This window comes from Etheostoma cragini, chromosome 24 (genome assembly GCF_013103735.1).
Source record: "Etheostoma cragini isolate CJK2018 chromosome 24, CSU_Ecrag_1.0, whole genome shotgun sequence".
Classification (NCBI taxonomy): Eukaryota; Metazoa; Chordata; class Actinopteri; order Perciformes; family Percidae; genus Etheostoma; species Etheostoma cragini.
Genome location: NC_048430.1, coordinates 11,260,619 through 11,274,085, shown reverse-complemented (window position 1 = coordinate 11,274,085; position 13,467 = coordinate 11,260,619). Strand labels below are relative to the sequence as shown.

The following is a 13,467-nucleotide window of genomic DNA, read 5'->3' as shown; positions in this document are numbered from 1 at the left end:
AATGTATAACAACAAAACTAACAGCATTTGTTTTTTCATAGCCATGAGGACACCCGTTACCCGCATGGCACAGCGGATAGATTGCCCAAAAGCAGCTGGGCCAAATATCCAGTTAAAAAATATGGCTGTGTACAGGTAACCTATTGCTGCTATACTATATGTAAATATTTTTTTCTGAATGGAAATGCTTTTCTTTTCCGTGCTACTGGATCACAGATGTTCTTTTAACATAGATTCCTACGCCAAAGCTGTGGACTGGTGTTGGTGGCTGATGGACACGTCCAGCATCGAGACAGAAGAGGAAGCAAGTGTCCACAAAAGGCAGCGCCGATGCCCAAGCTGATTTAACACCTGATTGGTTTAAACCAAGATGACGATTTATATAAACTTTTTATAGTTTTTGAATCGGAGGGATTTTAATAGCTATTTGTCTGACTTAAAGACTTATTCTGTACAGAACACGTGTTGTGAGGCTGATAGTGACGTTTAGAAGTCAGAGAAACTAAATCTGTTCAGATCACGGATCAGTCTGTTGTTCATTAAAATCAGCAACAGATCACATGTAGAGCACTTTGCCAGCTACTCTGTCATAATTAAAACAACTGGAGACTGTGTTCAAGCTGATATGTGGGTCTGATTATATTTTATTAAATCGGAATCGCACCACAGTGTTTATGTCACTTCCTGTCCAGCCTAAAGGCGGCTGGAATCGGCTGGAAACTGTCCGACTTTCCCGCAGCTTTCTGTCCCCGCCCCCGCCGCTGCCCCCTGCTCTCTTCCACTTTACAGGCGAGGCGCAGTTCATCTCGAACGAGCCTATTGTTTAACTTTAAGAGGAACTTCCCACCCTAGTTGTTAGCAGTCATTGAAGCTTCCTCCTGCAGACAACATGAAGGCAACTCTTCTTTTCCTCCGTGAGTACACACACCTTCAATAACATATCAAAGTCAATTAAGGATGTAGCTTTAACCAACTAAGCCACAACACCTCCTGTTGACCTGACTTGGATTCCTTACAACGCTCCTTGCAAATACAATTGATCACTTTCATTCCTCTGATCTTAACTATTAGTCAAAATAATTCAATATTCAGCTGTTACTAGGGTCGGGTACCGAGACCTGGTGCTAATACGGCACTGGTGCCTTAACAACCGTAATCTACCGGACCCAATAGCATTTGCATGCCTCATTTCAGTGCCACTTAAATGTCTGTGCTTCTCTCTGATGCTCGGAAACAGACGTTAGAGCAGGGTAAACATCGCTGCGTGTCAAGCTGATTAACACTACGCTAGGCAGGAGGTAACGTTAGCATAGCGTTAGTCTAACGTTAGCTAGCAGCTAAACGATGTAAACTTTTGTCTGTATTTCACTGTGTAGGATTCCAACACCAAGACGTACTGTAATACAATCTGTAGCTGCCGTTGTCTGAAAAACAACACACATGTTGTGTTCACTTGTAATTTGCCTCGCAAGCCTCGTGTTGCATTCAAAGTTAGTGTAAAATACCCTTTTTCCATCCAGTGCTTGTTTTTGTCGTCTAAAAGGAATTTGCTGTTGAAATAAAGAAAAGGCTTGATGTTTGGTTGTATTTTAAGTACAATATTGACAAAAAAGTCATAACTATTGAAATGGTTATCAAAAAATAAATAGTATACAAGTATATATATATAAAGTGTGTGTGTGTGTGTGTGTGTGTGTGTATGTATGTATGTATGTATATATATATATATATATATATATATGGCAGAATTGGACAGGCAGTTCAATGGGCCTGCATGCATACACTGCAGTACTAGCAATACTGTAAATAGTCTTACAGTAAAGGTAGTACACGAGACCATAGAAGCTGATAAACAGTAGTACATTACAGTAAAGAATGATGATGAAATATTACATCCATAGAGAATGTAGCATAATTGGTTGATGCTCCATGCTAATTGGTGGGATATTGTTTTAGTCTCTATACAACTATGCATTAAGAATAATGCAGAAGTTACTTATCATTTTGAGCTGTTGATTTGATATCACTGAATAGACAATCATTTGAAATGTATTGCATGAATTGCTTTTTGAAGTAGTAGTACTTTGATGTCATATTGAACAGGTGATTTTGGTTGCAGTGATCTTAGATTTATGTGTATTGAAACATGTTAGAGTTTTGAAGATGACGATCTGATGCCAAAGTTATCAAAAGTTGGAACTAGTATTTATGAAGCTGTGATTTGGATGAATGACTGATGGTGACTGTTGTTTCAGTGTTTATCGCCCGCCAGACGTCTGCCCTGAATCGAGGTAAGTTTCAAGCCGTGTGTGTGTGTGTGTGTGTGTGTGTGTGTGTGTGTGTGTGTGTGTGTGTGTGTGTGTGTGTGTGTGTGTGTGTGTGTGTGTGTGTGTGTGTGTGTGTGTGTGTGTGTGTGTGTGTGTGTGTGTGTGTGTGTGTGTGTGTGAGAGAGATTCATTCTTTCATCGGTCTTCAACAGGGGGTCCAGGATCCCTAGCCCCTGCAGTCAATCTGAGGAGTCATCAGAGTAACTACATGGGGGGATACCAAATTATTGTTTGACAGCTTAAAAAAAAACTAAATGTCTCAATATGTCTGAAAATGTAGATTAACATGAGTCTAACATATTTGTAAAGATTAGTCTTTTTTTTTTTTTAAATTATACAACATCAGCCTATAGCTAAGGTAGCCATCCACAGATGCAGTTGAGTTTAAGGATTCAGTGTTGCACATTTTAACATTAAAACATGACGTATAAATATCTAAGTATATTATTATTTTGATTGCTGAGTTTTGTATGCAGCAAAGTAAAAAGTCATATTTAAAGGCTCTAGACCGCCCATCATGTTATTATAGATGCAGCTCAATTGTATACAATATAAGGGGTCTCTGCTTCGTCTCCTTTTTCAGCTGAGGGGTCCTTGGAGTGACAGTGTTTTTAGACCCCTGATTTAATTAATGATTTTTAATCATTCGCTTGTCCAAAATGTAATATATAGTAGATTACTAGTTACTGTCATTTTTGAGTTAGTTACTGAGTAACTTTGAGTTAGTTCTCTAAATTGTAATTCGTTACACTTCTTTTGCACTACTTCTGAGTTACTTTCACCTAAATAACACCGGATGTTTGACTTGGCAAGGAGCTTGTGAATAAAGTCTCCTCTTTATCCACTATAATACATCATAGATTATATTCATAATGTTTTGTAAAATGTATATGAATCTGCAAAGTAAAGCTATACAAATAGATAATTAAAACGTACCATAAGCAAGTAGGAGAAAGTGAAAATAGTCAATTAGAAGTACCTTGAAATACAGCATTGTTCTAAAATGTTTATAAAGCACTTGAATAAGAAATTCATGTTGTTTAGTTTAAAACTATGGTTGTCTAAAGGAAATGGTCAAAAAATAAATTAAAAAAAACTATATAATGTTTACCTCGCAAATGTATCTTTCTCTGCAGTCACCTAACCATCGAATACAGTAACAGGAAGTAATACTCACAGCTTTTTTTTCCTGGGAAGAACGTTGCACAGTGTTGGTGAATTCTTGAAAAAAAAAAAACACCACTAAATGTGTTAAAATGCGTTGTAACTGCTGAGATTGTAACGAGTATAATATTACTGAAATTTAATTAGTAATGCGTTATATTACTGCGTTACAGCAAAAAGGAATACATTAATGTAATTGAGTAACTCCCAACACTGTATACAGTATATATACAGTACAGTACAAAAGTCTTAAGCAGGTGGGACAAATGCTGTAAACTAAGATTGCTTTCAAAAATATAAATAATGATTGTTTATTTTTTATCAATTTACACAATGCAAAGTGAGCAAACAAAAGAAAAATCTAAATCACATCAATATTTGGTGTTACTACCCTTTGTCTTAAAACCAGCATCAGTTCTTATGATTAACTTGCAAAACGTCAGGCAACGTTGAGGATAGTAATAGATGTAGTGGGTGGCCAAGGAGACTTAGTGCAGTAGTGACATCAGCTTGGAACTAGCAGAAACCAGTGGGACCAGGTCCACCATCTACTGTCTGGAGAAGGCTGGCCAGAAGTGGTCCTCATGGAAGAGTTGCAGCCAAAAAGCCAGACCTCCGACATGGAAACAAGGCCAAGCGACTCAACAATGCATCAAAACCTCGGAACTGGGGTGCAGAAAAATGGCAGTAGGTGCTCTGGACTGATGAGTCAAGATATGAACATGAATTTAAATATTTGGCTGTAGCAGAAGGCAGTTTGTGCGCTGAAGGGCTGGACAGTGCCACAACAATGAGTGTCTGCAGGCAACAGTGAAGTATGGTGGCGGTTCTTTGCAAGTTTGCAGCTGCATTTCTGCAAATGGAGATGTGGTCAAAATTAATGGTGTCATCAATGCTGAGAAATTCAGTCAGATACTTATCCATCATGCAATGCCATCAGGGAGGCGTATGATAGGCCCCAAATTTATTCTGCAGCAAGATAACGACCCCAAACATACAGCCAAGGCCATTTTTTCCTTCCAACTGCTGAAGCCAGCTGACCACGCACACCTGAGTCACATCCACGCACATGCTTAGACTACTGTGATTTTTTTTTCCTCATTTTGACAAGGTTTTAATGTAAACTAATACATATACAGTGGTGTTACTGGGAAATCGGAAATAACTGTTGATTTCACAGTCCTTATTTACGATGTACAGTATATCAACCCTGGCTCTTCAACCCATCATCACTTGAGTGTTGCTCCTGTCATACGGGTGAAACTCTCTACAAGCTTTTGTTCTCTCAAGTGTTCAATGGTCCATGTTGACTTTCCTCTTTTTGTTTTCCCCGCGCAGTTATCACCTCCACTCCTGTTTTCCGTCTCCGGTCAGCTGGCTTCTCCTCTCGGTCCCCCTCCCGCGGCACCCTGCTTCAGCCTGTCTCTGTCTCCCAGCTCCAGTGTCTTCCCCTCGGCTCCGTGCTCCTGGCTCTCCCGCAGCCTCGAGACTCTCCAAGCTTTCCCATGTCTTCGTCCCTATCCCTGGCATCTGCCTCCCCACTATCCCTCTCCTCTCCGCTCAAATGTATCCTTTTGTTTTGTTCGTGAGCCTTGCATTTGAGTCTTTTCTGTTCTTAGCGTAACACAAAAATGTATTGAGTTCTGTGTTTAAAGTCAGAACTCTGCGATTAAACTCAAAATTCTGAGATTATATTCAGAATCTCAGAATTCTGACTTTTATTTTTTAAAACTTTAAAAAATGGTTTAGATTTTAAATAAAAATCTGAATTCTGAGATTGAAGTCCAAACTCTGACTTTAATCTCAAAATAAGATTTTTTTTACTATGAAAACTTTTTAAGACTTCAAGAAACATCAGAACTCAAATACATTTTTTACCTGTGGCCCATAATGTTTAATCTTTGTGCTACTTACTGCTTCACGAAGAGTTGATGGAAATTTGAAGAGGAAGGGCTGCTTAACAGCGCATCACACCTAAAAAATGGCAAATCAGAATAGAAAGCAATGTGTACGTTCGTCTCGGGTCTGTGTGAAAGTCACACAAGCTACTTGTGAGATGTGGCATCTGAAACCACAGATGTGTGTGACCGGAACAGACACCCATCTGTGGTTATTCTACCAAAAGTTTAAGTTTCCTTTTCTATTAGTTGCAGAAGTCTTTGTCATTAATGCTACTGTAACACTTTTTTATGTCAACAAAGGGAGATAGTATACCCCTTTTGAAGGATGCTCCCATCCTTCATGCATCCTTCATTCCTTCATTCCATCCAATAGACATATTTCAGTCTGGACTAATGTGGTAGTGCTAAGCACACAAAGAGATATATTATTTCTATGCCCTCCTCAATACACATTCATTAAAGTGTACTGCAGAAGAAACAGGTATCAAACCTAACCAGCGTTTTATCCTAAACACATCCTAACATCACATTAATCTGGCTCAGTCTAGGATAGTCTTCTCAAAAGAAATAAAACACAATGTAAAGTGACCACCATGTCTTAAAAAGCAAGACTATCTAGAAAACAGGTGGTGCAAAAATGAGTATGTGATATAAAGTCTTTCTCGCTTTCTCTCTCTCTCTCTCCCCCAGTCTCTGTGACCATCGCTCCTAGCAGGTCTCAGTATTTTGAGTATGAGAAGATGTCAGTGGGATGTGGTGATTGGACTGCGTGGAGATACACAACAGACGGGTAAGTTTAGCTAATAGCTAAAACCTGGAATAATATAAGACATTATACACTTAGGACAGGACAGGTGAAATACTGCACATCATGCTTGAAATTGCAATATAATGCAAATGTATGATGTGTGATTATGAAGGCAAGTTAATGATTTGTGTATGTGTTGAGTGCCTATGGCAAGAAAATATTTTTCAATATGTTAGATTTGTTAGTTATTAAAAATATTTTTATGTAAGTCTTTGCAATCCTTCCCCAAAGAACCAAGCAGGCTTACCTTGTTGCTTGATCCCAAATTTCTTCAGTTATACAGCAACAGCACACATCTCCTGATGTTCTGGGGATTATTCCTGAAATGAATTATCAATCCAGACTTTTTGGAGAGGGGCAGGGTCATCCTTGTCCCTCTGAAATCTCCTGAAACAGAATTGAGACCATAATCTCATTTTGGAGCCAGTGGAGTCGCACCCTGCTGGAAATGAGATAAAACGCAGGGTTAAGGAGCTTCAGCGTTGACCTTTTTCATAGTGGACATTTTGACCTGTCATAGCACAATTGAAATTGATAACCTTAATGGCTCAATTATTATAGTAACAACTGTTTATATCTGCATCTTGCACTACTTACCTTGACTGTAATATCAATTTGCACTGCTTACTGTCTATTTACAGTACCAATTGTTTACATATACATTTGCAATACCATACTTTAACTGTAATATGCAATTACTCTCCACTGCACTTTAATTCGGATAGCTTCTGCCCAAACTGTATTTGTACTACCTTTTAAATCCATTGTTATACTGCTCATTTTAGCATAACTTATTATATATATCTATCTGTAAAAATTCTGTTTATAGTAATAGCCATCTGTATATTATGCTCACATTCTATCTGTAGTAATAGCCATCTGTGTATATATATATATATATATTCATAGTACATATTCATCTGTAAACTCTGATATAGTAGCAACCATCTGTATTTTATATTCATTGTACATATCTGTAAAAATGCTATTTGTAGTAATATCCACCTGTATATTATATTCAGTACATAGCCAGCTGTAAATTTTGTTCATAATACTAGTTATCTATATTTTATATTTGTAGGTAAAATCTATTTGTAAAAATTCTGTTTATAATAGTATTCATCTCTATATTTATTCAGTACATATCCATGTCCTGCACTTATGGAACCATTGTATATTCTGCACTTACTGCTATTGCACTTCTGGTTTGACCTAAACTGCATTTTGTTGCCTTCTGCCTGTGTAATGACAATAAAGTTGAATCTAATCTAATCAATTCCATGAAGTGTGAGTCAGCATGCACAATACTTACTGCTAAGTGGAATGCAGCCATCATTAATGGTTTTGAATACACCTGTGCTTTTCCTACTAAGACATGTCAACATGTCTGTCGTGAAAAAGGTCTACTGCCTTCCCTTTTCCGACCTGGAAGCTTCACCCAATATTTTACAGTCTGTTGATTAAAAAAACAACCTTAAATATGCAGGAAGTGACCAAAGGGTTTGATTTAGATTATCCGAAATTTGGGTTTCCTTCAACCAAATTGAAAAAAAATAACGGGGATGGTTCAATACGAAGCTCCTCACAAGTTAAATAACTGATAAGTTCACTATTTTCCTTGAATTTTTATGTTTTATTTAATTTCACAGCATTGTAAGTTAAAAAAAAGACTCAAGAAAACTGAAAAAAGTGACAGAAATGTAGGGAAAAAACAACCAAAACAACCAAAAGAACTCAGAAATAATTGACAGAATTACAGTAAAAAGTGAGAACAAATGTCAGAGAAAGCTTAAAAAAAAAAAAAAAAATGTCCCAAAAAGACAACAAAGAACTGTAGGAAAAGTGTCTTAAGGAGGTTTTAATTTAACATTTTGACCCAGAAAAACTATAGGAATCTATACCTAATGTTTGAGTTAGAAAAGCAGAAATTAGAAATTATTTTGACTATGATTAAAGGAATGTATGTTGATGGAAAATCACAGACTGGAATATGTTGACTTTTACTGAAAAATTAATTATAATATTTCCAAACCACTTCAATTTTTTTTCTTCAAAAGCTATACAATTGATTAAGACACCCCAAAATGGATGAAAGTAGAAATTTGTACTTGGCAAAGAGCGTTGTGTGGAATCAATCATGTTATTTTGGGGAATTAAAAAGAACATTTATACAGGAAAACGGGTCAATTTGACCCAAGGACAACATGAGGGTTAAAGGAAAACCAAATTTTTGAAAATGGGTCAAATTTGATCCGATGGTTAATAAAACTGAATTATTTCCACATGTGTAAATGACAAATGAACTGATGTGTTCCCAGGCTGAAGCTGTCCCGGTGTGCAGTGGGCTGGGGCGACCAGATTTCCTCCAACTGCGACGTGAAAGCAGTCAAGCTGTCCGACAGCGGAGTGTACTGGTGTGAGTCTAAACACGGAGACAGCAGCCAAACCGTCAACATCACTGTGACGGGTAAGACTCTGAGAATCACAAACCATACGTACACTTCCTCTTCTTGGACTTCTGCTTTGACGTGACATGTGACCCTGATGGGTCTTTGGCACTGCAGGTTGGTGTGTGTGTTGTCTTTCTGCCAAATTGGAAATCACCACTTTTGTTGACGCTTTCTATCAATGTTTTTACCTTTTCTGCCTTTTTTTTCAACCCGTGTGACGCTTTTTTTCAATGTTTGTCACTTTTTTTTGACGTTTAACACTATGTCACACTAACTTATTAACTTTAGTTTCACAGTTATTTTGGGAATTTTTGCTCAGTGAACCTTATTTATGTCAAATTTTGACCCAAAGACAACAAGACACATAAGATCAACACTGTACCTGGTGTTAAAAGCCAATAAAAAGAGGTGTATGTCAAAGTTGTGTCAGAATACTGTTTATAAACTGTTTCTTTTTATAAAATTGGATAAAACAACTCCAAATTCAATGAAAGTAGATATTTTCTCTGTACTTTGGTTGGAAAAGAAGCCCGTGTTCTTTTTTTAAATATATACATTTTTTATAACAGGAGGGCTAATAAGGAGATGTAACTCCCCCCACTGACTTTCTTTTAAGTTATATTTATCCTCTCACATTTAGCAGCCATTGATCAAACTCTCTAGTTGTAGATCCAGTCGTGTTTCTCTGTATTCAGATCAGACTCTGCAGTCAGTATTTCTGTGTGAATGGATGGGATGCTGTAGTTTGTCTCTGTGTTGAGGTGGCCGTGTGATCCTTGAGAGTCCTTTCCTCCCCGTGACGGAGGGAGAAGACGTCACTCTGAAATGTAGGACAAAGAAGTCCTCCAACCTGACAGCTGATTTCTACAAAGATGGCCGCCACATCGGGAGCGGGATGAGTAAGACCATTGGCAATTTTTCCAAGACTGATGAAGGCGCCTACAAATGTAAAGTTAAAGATGGAGAGTCTCCAGTCAGCTGGCTGCTGATGAAAGGTAAAGGCCTCCAAACAACTACACTCACTTTATATATTTTCATCTTGATCCGAACTTTCATTTTGATGTTGGTGTCCTCAGATGGTTCTGCGCCTGCCACGCTCATAGCGTCCCCTGACTCGTCTCAGCTGTTTGAGTATAAGAAACTGTCTCTGAACTGTGGGGACAACAGCATATCTCAAGGGTGGAAGATCTTCAGGGCCACAAGTTCCGATGCTAAGTCTGTTGGGAAGATGTCCAGCTGTGGGGTGAATTGGGGGGTTCCTACCTCCTTTGGCTGCGTGCTCCATGCTGCCAAGCAGGATGACAGCGCAATCTACTGGTGCGAGTCCCCTGAAAGGCGGCGAAGCAACTCTCTCAACATTGCTTTTCACGGTAGGAGTATGAAAAAAAACTATGAAATGAGTAAGAACCATAGAGAGACAATGCAAAAACAATTTCCCGTCTCTGTCCATGATCAGATAAACCTGTAATCCTGGAGAGTCCCGTCCTCCCTTTGATGGCGGGAGAAGACGTCACTCTGTACTGCAGATCAAAGCAATCGTCCAACCTCACAGCTGTTTTCTATAAAGACGACTCGAAGATCCGGAATGAGTCTTCAGGTCAAATGACCATCCACAGTGTTTCCACGTCAGATGAAGGCCTCTATAAGTGTCACATCAGAGGGGTTGGAGAGTCTTCACCCAGCTGGCTGTTTGTCAGGGGTAAGGAAGTCGTAGGGCCTGCACTTTAGGGGGTTAAATACATTCTGGAAAAAATAACTAGTTGCCTATGTTTCATGGTCTTTTAACCAAGAATTTCATGTTTTTTTGCTTGTTTTAAGCTGTATCATATCTTACAATGAAACGGTCTAATAAAATCAAGCAATACATTCTAGAATCAGAGCTTTAGGGGTGTCGTGAACCCTTTTATCCCTCATGTTGTTCTCGGGTCAAATTGACACCTTTTCCTATATCAAAGTTGTTTTTAATTCCCCAAAATAACATGATTGATTCCAAAAAACGCTCTTTGACAAGTACACATCTCTACTTTCATTAATTTTGGGGCGCCTTATTCAATTTTATAGCATTTGGAGAAAAAATTGAAGTGTTTTTGAAATAGTATTGAGTAAAAGTTGACATATTCTAGTCTGTGATTATCCATCAACATCCATTCCTTTAATTTTAGTCTAAATAATTCACAATTTCTGCTTTTCTAACTCAAACATTAGGTATAATTTCCTATAAATGCGGTTTATTGACCATAAATTCCAAAATAACTAAAGTTAATAAGTCACTGTTATGTAGTGTTGAAAATGTCGAAAAAAGTGATAAAAGTGTTGTGTGAAAAAAGAAGACAAGGGTTAAAAGACCATGAAACATAGGCAACTAGTTATTTTTCAGAATGTATTTAATGTCATTTTTGTAAAGCTTCTGTGATAACTGCTTTTTAACATCATTTTGGAGCATCATGGTAGGGGAAAAACTGAAAGACACCATTGATGCTGAGAATCTTTACTTTAATGCTGAGCCACAGGGCATTTACTACAAAGATCAGGTGGTAATACAGATTGAGTCTGATATTCATCCCCAGGGAAGCCGACATTTTCATCAGTAATTTTAGAAAATTAGAGATTTACGTGATTTTGGACTAATGGCTGACAAGCTCTATTTTCGTATGAGGTAATAGTCCTAGAGCAGAACTACTAAACTCACAACAGGTTACTATTGACATTTTTTTAGGGGTGCTTCAGCACTATTTTGTCTCAAGATGAAGTAATGTTTCATGTGTTTTATTGTTGTATGACAAAAAATGTGGAAAAAACACGTACATATCCCACCGCACAGCAAGTAGATTAGATTAGATAATACTGTATTTATCCCACAATGGGAAATTCCCTTGTTACAGCAGCATTTTTCTACAGTAAAAAAATTATGAATGTAAAGGGGAATTATATAAAAGATATTGTTTAGTAAAGTTAGGTGGCCATAGTACGACAAATATTGCAAATATTATGTAATTACATAATATAGCAAAAGTAAGTAACCACAGTATGGATGATATTGAGTCTAACCATAGTACAAATAAGTACTCAGAATGGATAAATATAAATACAGATAATAAAAATATACTTAGAGCCATGGTGAGTGGTGAGCACTTAAACAGGACTAGATATTATTATTATATAACATTAACACATAAAACGTGCTGGTTTGTTTTTCCAGATCCCCATAGAAGTATTACCCAGGCTTCACCGGCTGCACAAGGCTTCCCTGAGTTCGCAGTGAGAGTGATTCTCCATCTGGTGGTGGTCTGTCCATACTGCGTCTCCACCGTCCTCATGCTCTGTCTATGTGGATGTAGGCCCAAAGGTAACTATTGAAGATCCAACAATCACTCAGGCGTATGGCATGCAAGGGAGACAATACAAACAAATGGATTGGTCAAAGTTGTCATATTGACATTTAACCCTCTTGTTATCCTCGGGTCAAATTTGCCCCGTTTTTAAAGGTTTCTACATCCGAAATTTGTTTTTTTTTCATCCAAATTGTCCAAATATTTCATGGATGGTTCCATATAACGCTGAAGGATCAGTTCACTACTTTAGTGAATTTGGGGTGTTTTATTCCCCCCCCCCAAAAAAAATGATATAATTTCATATTTCATATTGTAAAACTAGTGGTGATCTAGTTGAGGCTTTTTTAATGTTTTTAACATTAAAAAATGTTTTTTGTCCCTTTTTTCTACAATTTTGTCGCTTTTTTAAATGTTTGCCACTTTTCTTTGACGTTTTCAACACTTTGTAACACTAACTCAGTATCTCTAGTTTTACAGTTATTATTGGAATCTATGATCAATAAATCTCATTTACAGGAAATTATACCTAATGTTTGAGTAACAAAAGCAGAAATTAGGAATTATTTGGACTAAAATTAAAGGAATGGATGTTGATGATAATCACAGATTGGAATATGTCAACCTTTACTCAATACTATGTCAAAACCACTTCAATTTTTTCTCCAAATGCAAAAAAATGTAATAAGATGCCCCAAAATTAATGAAAGTAGAGAATTGTACTTGGCAAAGAGCGTTGTGCGTAATCAGTCATGTTATTTTGAGGAATTAAAAAGAACATTGACATACGAAAATTGGTCAATTTCATTTTTAGTTTTGACCTGGGAGGACAACACAAGGGTCAAGGTGCGTTGATTGAGTCACATTATATAACAAGTAGATCCGGCCAGACAATCCTATTGGTCAACTAGACATTTAGTTTTTTTCATTTTCATCAATCACAACATGCTTCTTTTGGGAGAAAAAATACAATTATTACCTGACTTTGCAGGAAGGAACCAGCTTGTTTCAATGGAGATGTCTCCACTCAGTGAGGACGATGACGTCACCACCGAGCATCATTTCTAAACCCTCACGCTCTCACTCTCATGTTGTTCCTTTGTGACTTCATATTGGTTTTATATAGTTACTTTTTTGGTTGGATGTTTTCTGCTTTTGTTTTCCTTTTTTTACACTGTATTTAATATTTTGACAATAAGGTTTAAAAAATGTATCTACATAAGAGTGACATGACACTATCATGAATGTGTCATAAAACATTATAAACAAGTCATAAACGTTTATGATGTTATGCTTCTTTTAGTAAGTGTCATTTGGTTTTGCCATGACAAGTTATGGTTATGATTAGGGTTAAGGCCGTTTTATGGTTGTGCGTAGAATTGGTCATCCCTTTTTCTTTCTTTTCTTTTTTTCAAGTTTTTTTGTCACTATGTTTGTAGAGGTTTTTTTGAAAGTTTTTTGAAGTTGTTGTTTTTTCAATGCTCATTT

General features: G+C 37.3%; 1 protein-coding gene across 1 annotated transcript; it reads left to right on the top strand.

Annotated features, from left to right (window-relative positions):
- The first annotated feature begins 2,236 nt into the window (after positions 1 to 2,236).
- LOC117939700 (sialoadhesin-like) lies at positions 2,237 to 12,007 on the top strand. The gene is made up of 7 exons (XM_034865190.1): positions 2,237 to 2,291; positions 6,083 to 6,182; positions 8,519 to 8,667; positions 9,412 to 9,645; positions 9,727 to 10,020; positions 10,107 to 10,349; positions 11,850 to 12,007. Exons 1-7 carry the CDS (start codon positions 2,237 to 2,239, stop codon positions 12,005 to 12,007), a joined length of 1,233 nt encoding a protein of 410 aa, XP_034721081.1.
- The last annotated feature ends 1,460 nt before the right edge of the window (positions 12,008 to 13,467 follow it).